The sequence below is a fragment of the Lepeophtheirus salmonis genome, chromosome 7 (assembly GCF_016086655.4).
Source record: "Lepeophtheirus salmonis chromosome 7, UVic_Lsal_1.4, whole genome shotgun sequence".
Taxonomy (NCBI): Eukaryota; Metazoa; Arthropoda; class Copepoda; order Siphonostomatoida; family Caligidae; genus Lepeophtheirus; species Lepeophtheirus salmonis.
The window spans coordinates 39,818,537-39,834,012 of NC_052137.2; the positions used below are offsets into that span (position 1 = coordinate 39,818,537).

General features: G+C 33.4%; 1 protein-coding gene and 2 long non-coding RNA genes across 3 annotated transcripts; 1 reads left to right on the forward strand and 2 right to left on the reverse strand.

Annotated features, from left to right (window-relative positions):
- Positions 1–633: 633 nt before the first annotated feature.
- LOC139906017 (uncharacterized) lies at positions 634–2,068 on the reverse strand. Its single transcript, XR_011781203.1, has 3 exons — positions 1,929–2,068; positions 1,804–1,857; positions 634–768 (listed from the first exon to the last, which is right to left on the reverse strand). It is a non-coding gene; the product is annotated as an uncharacterized lncRNA (long non-coding RNA).
- A 2,878-nt stretch (positions 2,069–4,946) lies between these two features.
- LOC139906018 (uncharacterized) lies at positions 4,947–6,288 on the forward strand. The gene is made up of 2 exons (XR_011781204.1): positions 4,947–5,059; positions 5,112–6,288. It is a non-coding gene; the product is annotated as an uncharacterized lncRNA (long non-coding RNA).
- Isha (Insulator su(Hw) mRNA adaptor) lies at positions 5,483–11,529 on the reverse strand. Its single transcript, XM_040717062.2, has 8 exons — positions 11,276–11,529; positions 10,480–11,210; positions 9,844–10,418; positions 9,217–9,425; positions 8,388–9,162; positions 7,795–8,040; positions 7,661–7,727; positions 5,483–7,566 (listed from the first exon to the last, which is right to left on the reverse strand). Exons 1-8 carry the CDS (start codon positions 11,303–11,305, stop codon positions 6,861–6,863), a joined length of 3,339 nt encoding a protein of 1,112 aa, XP_040572996.1. The 5' UTR covers positions 11,306–11,529; the 3' UTR covers positions 5,483–6,860.
- Between the last annotated feature and the right edge of the window lie 3,947 nt (positions 11,530–15,476).

Here is a 15,476-nt window from a genome sequence, read left to right on the forward strand (position 1 = left end):
TTTGTTTTGTTGAAATTCTATTGTTCATTAATAAATTATATCTTGTTGAGATTTAAAGTTCAAAGTGTTCAGATTTTAATAGACCACTCGGTAAAACAAATAAAAAATCAAAGGCTGTATTCCCTTCCAAACTAAATCCTTAGAAAAAGATAGTATTTTTACCTTTAAATTGTAGACCGGTCTAGGTACTTCTTTTTTACAAGTTCGGCCATGGATTGGCCTTAAACAAGTGTTTGGCAGCTTCTGGAGTTAGCTTGACAAACCTACCACTTCAAGAACGATTTTTGAGGCCGAACCCAACTGCTAGATGGTATGGCGTTTGACCCCGAGCTCCTTGAAGATGTTCGAGGCGTCATGAGTGGCAAGGATCAAAGTTGGAATCTCCACCCTTTTAGTTGTCATCAGAAGTGAGATATATTTGCTTGCAATATCTAGTTTGAAAGATAAGAACAAATGCTTCTCATTGATGTGTGCAAATTTATTATTGAAACGTTCTTCACCTCTCACAAATACACAGTTAAAGAGGTAGTGTAAGACTACACTAGCCGTTCTATTAAAAAATAATAAATTAACCATAAAAAAAATTATATAATATAAGACATTCTATAAGAATAAAATAATACCTCCAATGAATATTTCTCGATGCCATTCTCCTTCATTTTAATAAAAAAAAGAGTTTTCATTGTTTTTAAAAAATGGTTATTTAGGGCTCCAAAACGGTCGATATCAACAATGCTGACGTAACTTGAAAACGCACTATTCCTTGATCTATACGAGAATATAAAAAATTGAAATATGTTATGAAATTATTAGTTAAATGTAAATTTCGCTTATGTAACTATATTTATTTATAAAGAGTGAGGACCCAAAACTTGCAGGTGCATTTAATTCCGACTCTATTCTCGTTATTTTTAATTAAGAATCTTGTTTTTATCCAATGCCTTTAACTGTAAAAATATTGGAGCAACGACCCAAAAAGGCAACGCATGTTCAATCTCCTCCACGCCGGTGTCAGTACCAAGAAGGGTGCAAGAACGTTGGCATCTTCATTCGAACTGTCTGGATCATCAAGAAGTCCATCAAACCCCCATACAAACAAGAATAAGCAAAACGTCTGCAGCATAGAATAAGGCTAACTTCCGGCCTGTTTACATGTGGCCCTCGTCTACCCGACCTCAACCCCCTGGACCGTGCAATTTTGGGCTTCTTGGAGAAGAATGTCTGCTACATGACTCCTGCAAATATGGATTAGCTCATGACAGCTTAGTAGGCCATGGGCTAGGCCTTCATCTTTGAGAGCTGTTATTGCTTGTGAAGGAGGACGAATTGAATAAAAAAGATAGCTAAATAAAGTATTTAAACATTTAACAAATTTAGTTTTGAGTTGTCTTTCCTTGATTCCATAAAAATCAACTGTTTCGAAATAAAGGCAAGTCTTGAGTCCCCACTCTAAATACTAATTTTTTCCATTATTAAAAAAAAAAAGTCATATTCATGTTATCCTCAGATTATTGTTTTTGTTTTTTTGTCAATAAACCCGTAACAGTTTATATTACAGTACATCAACTTTTTTTAAGAATGATTTTTTTTAATACATATAAGTTCACTGTATCTCCATTCATTCATGATTAGATTTTAATCATAAACCCCTAAAGTTAGGATTTGATCATACCGAAATTTAATTTAGCCTACAGGAAGGTTCACTCAGTAGCGAGCGTATGTTAATTTCTTCGTCGAGACTTTAGTTATTTTTATAAGAAAGAAAGACAATATGTATGGACGTAAAAATTAACCCATGCTCACCATTGTGTGTCATTTAGTCTTTAATATTCACTAAAAGCATCCATTAGTAGACCACTAGAGCAAAAAAATTAATTTCAATTTTCGCGTAATTCGACCTAAATCAAATATAAAATAACCATTAAAACCTGATCTCAAAAATTGTTGATACATGGTGTAATTCAAATGATAAGCCGAAATTTAATCACTGGAACGTCGCAGCTCAATTGACAACGAGCTCAGGAGGGATTATTCTCTCGGAACACAATGTGCGTAGGTTCGCATCTAGGTCGTTCCTAGAAAAGGAAATATACTTCATGTATGTGAACTTCAAAGTAGAATCTTAGGTCAGATGGAGTAAATGTGATACTTAAACTTAATCAGTGCAATTCCATTTGACCAATTAAAAAAAATAATAAATCTGAACAACAATTTATTTTACTAATATACATACTCCTAGTTTATCGGGGTAAGCATCTACGTTCAAATAAGATGTCAATATATCTGCAAGCCGATTAAATCCACCGATTTTAGGGATTTTGGCTGGTAGCATTTAAATTAATATTTATCAGGATTTTTTGTAAATTATTGACATTTATGATATTAAAAAAAATTATATTAATTCTTTGTGCAGCCAGTACGGCCATCCATAAAAAAAAAATTAAAAATCCTAGGATTTAATTTTTCAAAATATTGGCATGAAAGCAGCTTTTATTTAATGATAAAGAAAATTATGGCAATATCGTACGCATATAAAGTTTTAGGTGATTATTTAAACTGTTTGTCCAAGTGTTAATTTGGGGGGAAATATCAGTCTATTAGAGGCAAGGTTGTAAATCTTTAGCATTTTTAGGGTGTAATTTTTGTTATTGTTGATAGCCTCATGGGATTCTAAAGACCGGGAATAATCATGCAGAATTTATATTCCTACATGAGGGAAACATAAAAGGTTGAAAAAAAGAAGGAAATATGTAAATATCATTTTTACTCCACAACAAATCCTCAGGGTTACACTCCGCTAATAGCTAAGGAAAAGAAAAAACACTTTTCAGTTTGCCAACTCTACAAAAACGGGCGAGCTAAAAAATGCTACCGATTATCATCAATAATAATAAAAATACAGTGTAGAATGGGCATGTAAAGAAGAAAAAAAAACGAAAATCAACATGGTAACCCTGAAAATTTGAAGAATGTTATGGAGGAGAAAAAGAATTATGCTCATGATGTTTCATTAGATTGGATACAATCAGCTGTGCAAGGAAGGAAGGAGAAAAGAATATAAACAAGTACATTTGCTAGAATTACTCTGATTCTACTCTGAGTCCAAAATAACTTACAACTATAACCCTGTAAAAATCATCAGGGTTACGCTCCGTCTTCTCTGAGCAACACGCATTTTCAATCAGGTTTTGAATATAATTGAATCTATTTAGGAAAGGATGTTCACTACTCAAGAATTAAATAATTATGACAACTGCTTCAGAAAAGAGAATTCATCCTTCAGATTACCAATTCAAAAAAAACGGGCAGCTAGAAAACACACTGGATTTGCATCACTGGTTATATTTGTAGGTCTATGATTGATTAAGAGGTGGACTGTCTTATTTCCCTCCAATCATAGCTTCTAACATCTAATTTAATGAAACATTAGGACAGCCAAGGTTAATAGAAGTACAAGGTTATACCATAACGCGTGCACGACTGATGTTTGACTTCCACCACGCTTTTAATATTGACGTCATAGTAGATGAGTGGTTGCGTGTTTTGTCAAAATATATATTTCTGGGGCAGCAGTCGGTGCGCTACATTAAATTGAAAATTCTAGTAATAGTCACGTCAAAGACTATGAGTGGTTGCGTGTTTTGTCAAAATCTGCCTGTCTTGCGCAGCAGTCCGTACAATATATCAGATTGAAAATTCTAGCAAGCCCGATTACATGATGGTCTAACCTTGTAGGAAAAGGAACCTATTAGCCTTGAGGATAGCTAAACTATTCTCCTTCCAAGCATTCTTACAATCTTTATGGTTACCAAGTTAATTTCCGGTGGGTTATTTTACATACCAAACAGGCATACAATTTACAACCTTACTTTTATGTTTTTAACCGCCAAATACATGATATTTGTCATAAAAAAATCGATATTTATTGAGTTCAAGCTCAAAATAACCTTAGAGACTTACGTGACTTCCAAATGTTATTTAGATTACTTAAATAAATAAAAACATATATCAGAGGCTTTTATGATTTGGCAAGAGAAGAGTCAAAGCGAAAATGTGACTTGAGACTTGATTTGATACATGTCACCATCGCCATAATAACTTAACTTGAAAATCATCTTTAACGACTCGTAACTTGAAAATTAATGACTCTATTACACCACTTCTAGCATTCAGTCATTTTTTTTTTAAATCCTCAATTAAAACTTACATTTATTGTGAATATTATATTTGCTCTCGTTCTGAGAGACCTCCGTCGACGATTTTTTTTTTTTTTTTTTTTTTTTCAAATAATCCCCATAGATGTGACATTTATTAATCTCTGAAATCCCCTTTCAGACTTTAGACTAAAGATTGATCATATTATAAGATATATAGAGCAAACAGCTTGTAAAAAAAATGAAGATATATTGCGCGTTACTTCAATAATAATAATTTATAAAAAAAAATTTAAAAAATGAGTGATCGGGATCTATTATTTATTAAATATCTATAGTTCATACCTCTGGATTAATTAATGATAGGCCAAAATCTCTATTTAACTTCGTTAACTCAAGACTTTTTTGTTTAAATTATTAATTTGTAGAATCATGAAAAAGAATGAATATACCCTAATTATAATTTTTTTAGACTGTAATAACTTAACAAGAAAATCTGAAGTTTAAGATGTCAAGGACTAATAAAAAAATAAGAATATGATAACATCCCCTTAGTAATGAACCTTTATTCAAATAAATAACTAAGGATGAATCGATTCCGATAAATGTTCCGATAATTTTTCCATAATGTTATTTAACTGAAGTTTATCCATTAATAGGAGTTATTCAGTATTTCTAATTGATTTATTATATCATTTTTATCAAATGGATTCTTTTGTTGCGAACTTTGCCCTTTAATTACAATACGTATTGCTCACAACGAATTTTTTCCTCTCTTCACAGCTCCTCATTAGAAGGGGAAATGACTCAAATAGGAGATGTACTCAATGAATATCTACTCTGAAAATGACCCATGGATGGATGGAATATAATCTATTTTAAGGACGAAAAAGTCATAACTCATAGTAAGCATTATATTTTCATAGCAATGTGCTTTAATACGTATTGAAATAATAGGTCAAAATATTCATAAAAAAACACAATATGACATAATTGATTTATATAAATAACATATTGAGGTTGTCAAGTGTGAAGAACTTAGAAGTAGAAATACTTGATACTTGGATACAATCCTATTTACGACTACAATTTGGCTTACTGTGACCTTCGGACAAAATTGGTTTGAGGTCAATTACCTTGTACCAGTATAAACATATATTGCACCCAACAGAATGTATATTGAAATCATCATACAAACAATAAACTTCATCCAAGAACAACATTACAACCTTTGATAATCCAACATTCAAAGTTCGATAAAATTAAAAATATGGAGGAGATTTTTGTTAACCCATATGAAAATAGCAATAATATTTAAGGCAATTAGATACGTTTAAATAACTATTTATTGAACATTTATGAATATAACTGAACTACATACTTAATACATTTTTTAGCTTCCCGATCACTTTATATTATAGCCGATTTAATAATTATTATTATATAAAAATGTGTACTTTAACATTACAACTGCCTCTTCGGGAGAAAAGTAACCAACATTTTCATAGGTAGTTACTTTTTTTTAAATAAATACTGAACTGAAAAAATAAGCATGCATGGTTGTATTTCAACTGCATATTTTTCCATGTTTTAATTACACAAATGTACTTATATATAAATGTATATCGAAATTATTCCTAATTTGAATTGTTATCTTAATCATTTATGGTATGATAGTTCTAGAACAGAGTTGGCGAATGGGAGTCGAGCTTGATAAGCATAGATATAGAAATATATGTTGTGTACAAATTGCAACTTGTACAAGATGCAATTAATACACAACTTCAACTTTTACAGACAATTTTCCCTTCATGCTTTTTATTACAAAAGTATATTATTTACAAGAACACAAGAATATCTGTGTTTTAATATTTGAGCGAATAAAAAAAGTTTTCCCAAACCTTGGTCTAGAATTAAATTAAATAAATAAAATTTTAGAGATAACTATCATGAAAAAACATTCCATAATTTCGATACATTTTTGTGAGATGTTTTAAGTTATCCATATAAATTTATTTTAAAAATTGATCTTTGTACCATTTTATAACCCCCTTGAAACCTATTATAATAGAATTGCATTTAAGTTATTTTGAAAAATATACAGAGGTGAGAATAATTTCGACAGTATTACTAATATACCTAGTTTTGGAAGTATAATTTAAAAGGTTTTAAAAAAATTCAAGAGTCTCAATTTTAAATGAATAAATATGATTTGATATAATTTATTTTTCCGCAAGGAAAAATGGACTACATACATAAATTGTAAGGCAAAGTAAGTATTTGTGTATTATTTTTTAGTACATATGAGTAAATATATGAAATTTATTTACATTAAGATGTTAAAATTAAGAAATAAGATACATGATGAATGATTCAAAGCACACGCAAGATTATCTTAACAAAGAACAGTTCTTGATCAAGTATATAGTCAACATTTGGAAAGAGGCAATGGAAATGCTTACAATACCTTCACATGAAAAGTAACGCGCTTATAATCTTCATTTTAATATGATACAAACCTATGACTCCTTCACTAGACAAAAATTCATACTCATTTCTCATATATTAAGTATCTATTGGAGAGAAGTTACATAAAGCTTATATTTCGGTCAAATACTTTGGTCTGAGTGTAGAAGTTGAAATGTATCACAGTTCACGTATTAAAATAAGTAATGCAAAACCAAAAAACATAATTAGAATCATGACTTATGCATCCGCTGAGACTTGAGTGTCATTATCACACCCTCCTCCTTCAGCATTATCATTGTCCTCGTTTACAATGTTCTGTGTTTGCGAGTATTCTGAAGGGTTATCTTGAATTATATCGTCCTCGTATAAAGAAGCTTGGTTTGACGAATTTGGCTGTACAGGAAAACTACTTTGAGAAATATCATCAACAATGTCTTTATTATTATTTTCGTTCGTTTCTCTGCTCAAAAGCTGGTCAGAAGTTTCAGGAGTTTGGTCTTCATCATGTTGATTTAATAGCCGCGGCTGTTCCTCCGTATTCAAAATTTCTTCTTGATTTATCACATCATTTGGAAGGAGGGGAGGGGGACACTCGTCATTAACCTCTTTTTCACTCCATCTACTTTTACGGTTCTTTCTTCTATCATCTCGTAATGACACATTATCGTAACTTTCCACTTCAGCATTTGGCTCCAATGATGCAATGTCATCTGTCATGACAGACTCAGAAATTGGGCGATCCTCACCTATATTGTCAGACATATTTCGATCAAAGAACCTTTCTCTTCTATCAAATTCACCCCCAAAACTATTAAAATCCCTATCAAACCCACGAACAGCTCCTCGAGGAGGACCTCCCCTTCCTCCTCGTCCTCTCCTCGGTGGGGCATCGTTCCAATGCCCTTCATTATCATTCCAAGGGCCTTCATTAGCCCAAGGAGGCCTGAAAATGGTTTAAAATTGAGCATAAAACTTTTGAGATTTCGAACAGTGCTTGCATAAGTCATTTAAATACATTAATAAAGGTCGTAACTTACATAGGACGGCCGCCCATATTAGGAGGAGGGAAACCTTCAAATCTTTCGTGGTCGACCCAGCGATCACCTACAAAAGAAAAATCACAAAGCACAAGCATATACATCAAACATCATTAGGCACACTAATATAGTACCAGGATGATGATTTCCTCGACCTCTTCTACCACCATGTCCTCGAAAATGGGGTGGCATTCCTCTTCCATTTCCCTCAAATGGTGGACCACTGCCCCAATTATCAAATTGTCTTCCTCCTCGACCGCCTCTTTCAAATCTATCGTTTCCACGATGCCTCATACCATGATGAAAATCTGGAGGACCATGGAAGTCATTATTTCCAACAAATCGTCCTTTCTTGTGGACAGGTTCAGATCCGAAGTCACCTGGAAAAAATGTATACCATTCTAGAAACTTGTAATAATATATCAAATTGTATTCACATTTTTGCACGTATTTTAAAATGAAGTAAGCAAACACTGTTATATGAAATCTCAAAATAAATAAGTATTATCCCAGACCATAACTCAGCAATATCTTGTCTTTCGAGTCGGAATTTAGCTACAGCGACTAAACTATTCTCAAAGTTGTAAATAAAACAATAATAAATTGATAGTACGATTTACCAATCTGAAGTAATATTTAATCGATGCAAATAAGAAATCTTAATTTCATAGATGCAAATACTAATTCAGTTATATTAACTTTTTTTTAAATTTTAAAAAAACCTTACCGTCTTGATGTACATCATTGTGCTGGCCACCATTGGTGCCATCAAAGGAGTCATGCTGAAAAGGATCGGATCTCACGGAATGCATCAGATCCTGAGTATTTTCCATGCCACCAGCAAGGCTTCTCAAACGAATAGCTATATCCTCATCTTTTTTTGCAGGGTTAGGACTACGTTCATTAGGCTTCCAAATTTCATCACATTCCTCAGCTTGTATATTGGATTGATTCGATAAGGATGGGACATTAATTTTTTCTGGGATGATAGGAGGCGGGGCTGTTGGAGGAGCTCCTGGAATAGGTGGAGGAAATGAGAGTCTCAATCCAGGAGGTGGTTGAGATGTGTCAAATCCTCCTGGAATTGGCCTTGGTGGTGGTGGAGGAGGCCTTCCAAATCTAGGAGGGGCTAGTAACACGTTAGGAGGCGGTAAAGCTCCAGGAGGAGGAATGGGCATTCCAAAATTAAGACCAGGAGGTGGTTCTAAAACTGGTGGAATACCCTCGGGTACAGGTATAAATTGAGGAGCAGCAGGTGGGGCCGAAATAGTGGGGGTACCAATGGCAGGAGAAGCTTGTGCATTAGCAATAGGAGCAACACCTCTCATTGTTTTCATCCACTCCGGCATTGTATCTTCATCAAACATGCCACCCTCCTCAAGATCAGCCATATTAACTTGAGGATCCAATTTATTAATTGGAATATAAGAAACCCCAAGGTCAACATCCCAATAGTCCTTCCATTGCTTGTCTTTCATTCCCTTGCCAGGTGCCCAAGCAAGCTAAAAAGGAAAGCCATAGAACAACGCTTAAATAAATTCATAAATATTACTTACGATTATCGGTTTATTGTTGATTTTATACTTGTAAAGTGATTTTAGCGCCTTTGCAGCATCCATTCTCCTATTCATACATACGAAAGCACAGCCTCTAGGAGGAATTAAATCGATAGAAACGATCTCTCCATATTCTCCAAATATGTCAGATAAATGATCTTCTGCCACCAAGCGAGATAAATGACCAACCCAAAGTGTCGTACTACAAACTAAGCAAAAGTTACATATTATTTAAAATCATGAAATAGTACAACTAAACTATTGTTGTACATTCAAATATTTTGAACTATAAAATTCATTTGGTGCAAACAAATCCAAGAAACTTTGTAGTATATTTTCGAATAAGAGAGAAAAATTAGAATTCAATGAGATTTTAAACATATTTTAGGAGCAATAGTTGACAATTTAGCCGCCTTACTCTGGAGGATCATCAACTTAATAACATATTAAAGGGTATGGTTGCTTAAAAAATGGTTTAATCATGTATTATTCACGATATATTATGGAAACTTTGTCCAATGCCCCCTATTGAACAGGGAGACACCAAATAATTCCCTCACAAAGACAATAATTAAATGCATGGAAAAATTCAAAACATCTAGAAAAAATAAACACCACAACCCTTACCACTTAAATGATCTTTTTTGATGAGTGGAAGTCCTTTCTTTTCTCTCTCTTTGCGTTTTTCTCGTTCTTCGTCTCTGTCGCGATCCCGATCTCTACGTCTACCGCTTCGATCTCTACTTCTTGATCGACTTCTTCTCGATTTTCTTCTTCCCGGAGACCTCGATCGAGATCTTCTTCGCTTAGAACGATCTCTAGACCTGGAACGTCGGCCGCTCGTATAATTACTTCTGTCTTCAACAATTTGGATGTCTTCATCTGTTTCAACGCGTTCACCTTCCTCTAGTTCTAAAGTTATAATTTGTTGTTGAGTTTGCGGATTGTGGGGAGGTGGTGCCTTAGGAGTGGCCCATGAATGAATTGAAGGGGGAGGGGGCATTTGCATTAGTTGAGCGGGCATGGATTGGGGTTGTTGAACAGGAACAGATATTTGATTAGATAACATGGAGGATTGTTGCATATGCGGCGAAAAATGCGAGGCGGATGCAGGAAGTAATTGTTGGAGTTGTTGAATTTGACTATTGGAAATGGCACCCATATTTTTGAGTTGCTGAAGTACTCTCTCGTTGCCCAAAATTCTGAAAGATAGGAATATGTGAGGGTTGGGAGGGAGGGAGCGTGGAAGATGATTTCAATTACCCTTGTAAGGCCTCAATCATAGCGGCAGGCGGGTGATTCATGTCATTCTCCACCATTCCATCTTCCTCATCCGAGTAATCAAAGTCATCCAGTACTTTTTTGTTAAATTTAACTTGATCATTGTTATGAGGAGAGTGGTTCTTTAGAAGATGCTGAATAGTTTGTAACTGTTGAATGACATGCTGATCCAGGGGCGGGGCCTGAGGGGAGTTGAGGGAAGTGGTGGCTTGAGGATTCGAGGAAATGATGCTTTCTGGGGCGACGAGCGTGATGGCTCCAGGAGCAGACACACATTTCTTCTCGTTGCCTCTCTTCACTTGATCCTCCACCGTTTTAGACATATCCGAAAGGGGATTTGCGAGATCGAAGAGGGGCTGAATCACTTCCGAGGAAAACACTTGGTTCTTCTGCCAGAGATTCAGGACACGAATCACTTTGGATTTCTCATCCTCCGCACATTTGTATAAATGCCAAAAGGTGATATTCACATTTTTGGCGAAGCGAGGAGCAAACACGTCCTTGTCCGCCCCAAACTGGTGACGAGATTGGCGGACGATGGAATCGATCACGTACAGACCCGGAATCTTGTATTCAGGCCGGCATTTCTGAATAAACTTTTCCACGCTCTGCACAACGTGCTTATAAAACTTAATGGCTTTGATTGCACCTTTGGTTATACTCGTCATCTTGGCCTTGGAGATCGGAGGCTTGATCTCGTACAGGGACGAGAGCTGAAAAAGGCAATTCGGGGAGTTACTCGAGTTACCAAAGAATCATCATCCAGACTACTACTTACTTCCTGGTTAAAAGACTTGACTGCATCCATTTTATCTACTTTGGAGGCAAGACTTCACAAGAGACAATAAATCGACAATAAAAAAGGAATTCAACTCAATTCATAATTGCGTTAGACTCCATTAAAAGGTAACGATCAATAATAGGCAAGATGGCGGATGAAATCCAACAAGCTTCTAGCCTTATAGCTACAACTACTAATTATTCCTTTACTCGCCCTCCTCCGCCCTCTCCCCTCATCGACTCCTCCTTTTCATTCTTCCCGGCCCTTTGCCTCTCTTCTCTCCTTTTCTCTCCCTCTTTATTCTTCTTATTTACACCATATAAACTCTAGCTATTTCTTCCAACCAAAAGCACCACTCTTTTTCCCTTCTTCATAGCTAGCTTTTCTTTTTTCTTTCTCTTTTCAGTTCTTAGCTTCTTTTATTCAATTTTATCACGCCGACAAACCGGAAAACGGCATGGGCCAAAAACTATGGGCTATCCTAGTTCATATTTCATATTCCTAACTAAATAATACTTCAAATATTACTAGGTAAAGGCGTACAATAATGGAAAATGCTATATTTCAGAGATTGAATCAATATTTTACAGGCAGATAAAAGTAAGCTTACTCGGTAAACGTTATTTTCAGGAATGTTCCCATGGAGCCAGAGTTTTTTTCATTCTTTCACAAAACTTTTTTAGCCCATTCACCACTATTCAATTTTGCGTTCATTTTAAAATTCAATTTTAAATGTTTTGATAGATTAAAAAAGTAATTATCATTTTGATAGGGTTCTTTTTAAATTGGACAAATGTAATACAAAAAGACATTCTAGAACTATTTCTATTGAATACACTCGCATCCTTTTTGAACCTATTTAAATTGGAAGGAACCCAATCAAGAAGGGGAAAGATTATTACTTAAGTTTTATATAAAATTATATGAAAATAAAGATTTGATCATGAATGAGAAGGGTATAAAATGCTCAAATAACAATTTGTCAACATTTTGTTACATACTAGTAAGGCTTAACTTCAAGTCTTCACCTTCAATGATTTCTAATCGCTTGTGTTTTTTTTCGTAAAAGATTAGTTACAGCACGAAAACCCGTTTTCCACGAGGTACTTTCGCCATAACTATTGTACCATAGGATATCTTGCCTTAATATATATGAATAAATGAGGTTAACAGGTCGTTATTGTTGATTTTTGGTTAAAATTTGGGTTTCTATAGAATTTTTGTTTTAAATATGTAATGTTTATTACTTTAAAACGCATTTATTTTTTTTTGTCTGTAGGAACAATTATGCTCCAAAATTTATATCCATACATACTATTGAAACCTCAGTATTTAATGACTTTGGAACCAGGGACAAAATATATATTAATTGAGCAATGTTTGTATGCCTGCATGCAATGCATAAGTAAGTGCCGCTCAAAACCCTTGGGCGAGAACGGAGCGCGTTCATTGTTTTAAATAAAGGAGCGGGAGCGCACTTGCCATTTTAAATGAGCCCTCGCATACTTGTCATTTTAAAATCGCTCGAATTTCCTCTCATTTATATAGATAAGACGTAGTACATTTTCTGTTTCTACTATCTCTTATGAGATAACATTAAAAATTTTCGAGTTAAAGAATAAGGAACTATTCCAAGGGACACCAAAAAACAGATAAAAATTTCTTCACACACTTATTTTTATTAAACCAATTATTTGGATTATTATAAGCTATCGGAAATAATGTGCAGGTAGTCACAAATCGTACGGCACACTTAAGCTTGTCTCAAGACACACTGTTTGGGAACCAATACCCATTAGCACTTAATATTGTCTGATTTGCGTGTGGTAATGTGAATTTTATCAATTTAATAATTGCCATTAAAAGTAATTTGAATATTTGGAAGAATTGCCGTTAGATCTAATTGTGCACAAATGTAATCTTCTGATTTATACATACATTGGTCCAAATTGACTGTTCCTGTTAGACAACAGATTGTTGGTCTGCTGCAAGACGTGAATATATTGGTGTAACTGAATAGAACTGGATTTTTCTCATAGTCAAGTTTATTAACAGGAATAATAATAAAAAAAGACTGGGGTACCTTTTTTACGACCAAATCCACTTGTTAAAAAATATTTAAAATTTTTTACTGATGTCCTATGGTAAATGGTTTAACGCAAATCCTATTTTGGACTTATGTCATTAATTAATTTGAATTTATTTTCTATTTATATCACAATTTTTATCATGTGCTCTTTGTCATTAATTAAAAATATCTTAATTTTTTATAAACTACCCGGAAAAAAAGAGGATATGTCCGGAGAAAAGGGAACGATTGGTCAATCTAATTATATCCAGATGATAATATGAGTTATTTTAAAATCTGCAATTCAACTAAATATTCCAATACATTTAATTTTTCAATTTTTTTTTCAAACAAATTCCGTTACTACACCATCGATATAGATTTATAAAAATTTCACAAAAGACCAAGGTAAAGAATAATATTGGAGCCGACTGCTGGGCAAGACACACAGATTTTGCCAAAATACACAACTAATCATACTCTATGATGTCACTATTGCTAAGATTTTCAATTCAATGTATCGTACTGACTGCTGGGCAAGAAAAACAGATTTTTACAACACCCACAACCACTCATACACTATGACTGAGTTTTATAAAGGTAGCTACAATATTATAGTAGCTATTGCTTTATAAAATACACGCAACCTCTTTAAAAACAGTGGAATCGACGTAGGTCATAGACAACGTGCTCACAAAAATTGTTCTCTTGGACCCAATGTACGTAGGTTCACGCCCGGTCATTTCTAGAGAAAAAAAAATTACTTAATGTTTATGGACTTCATCTAACCAATTCAGGCACGTTAAAAAAACAAAAAAACCTTATTTGTACTAATCTGCATAAAGTAATGAATACTCAATACAAAATTTAATGTTTTTACTATAAAAGTAACAAAATACATCATGTTGAAACACCGAACACATGTTTTTAAAATAAGATTTTATTTTTGATGAATGTTCTATAGCTATACAAGTATTTTAGCATTTTAATTGATTGAGTAGAAAACGTATGGAATAGTTAAAAAATGATAGAAATTTAAATGATGTAATTAGTTTGATCGATCAACTGTTTATCATGTAATTAAATAGAATTGATTTCTGAGGTTTCTCTTTTTTATATGTTCACTAACGAAGACACTCACAGCTGTGGCCATGGGGGCCTCTAAATGATTATATCCTCTATTTGCAGGAGTATCCGGCATTGTAGAATAATTAGGCGTCGGCTAAAAGAAAATTTTGCTTTAATATTATAGAAAAATCCTCAGTTTTACTCTACGTTTTTCATGAACACACTCACACGTAACTACACAATACGTCCTTATATCAATTCATATGTGTTCTCTCCTCAAGAAAAAAGAACAAAACGTTAAGTATGTGAAATATTATCGCACGCCTGTTTTTTGTTTTTTTTTCGGAAGGAGGAGAAGAATTTTGGCTATTTTTCTATGATTTAGTAAATATTTATGTCATTTTTTAAGATATCCAGACTTTAAAAACTTTGGAGTAAGTAGAAGCGTTTTAACTATCATCTGACGAAATTTCATATACCTGAGATCAAGCATATTACTGCTGATCCCTTACATAGGTCTGAGTAAATGCTTAAATATTTTCAAGGTTTCAATAAGATAAAATGGTGGATCACTCAATAAATTCTTTAACTTTTTTTTCGTCTAATGTGCTATTACATTGATTGATTAATTATTATTTTTCTATTGATTTAATAGTTAGATATTGACGTTTGAATCTAAACAACAAAAAATAAAAAATAAATAAAAAAACTGAAAAGAAACTTTTTTTCTAAGCAAACTTATCAATTTAGTTACTCAATGAATTTATGGACAATTTTTTTATTAAATAGGTAATTGTAGATGATTATATTTTAAATTATATTGTTTGATTAATTATTATTCTTTTAATTGATATAATACCTATTTATTGTCGTTGAAGTATAAACTACAAAACTTATCTTTTTTTTGTATACATAATTAAAAATTAAAAAAATAATTATCATGTGTGGTTCAAGTTAAAATGTTTATTTGACAAAATTTCATGTGTCCCAGATCAACCATATTACACCTGATCCCTTAAATATGTAATGGTCTGAGCAAGACTTTAAACTTAATTAACGTAT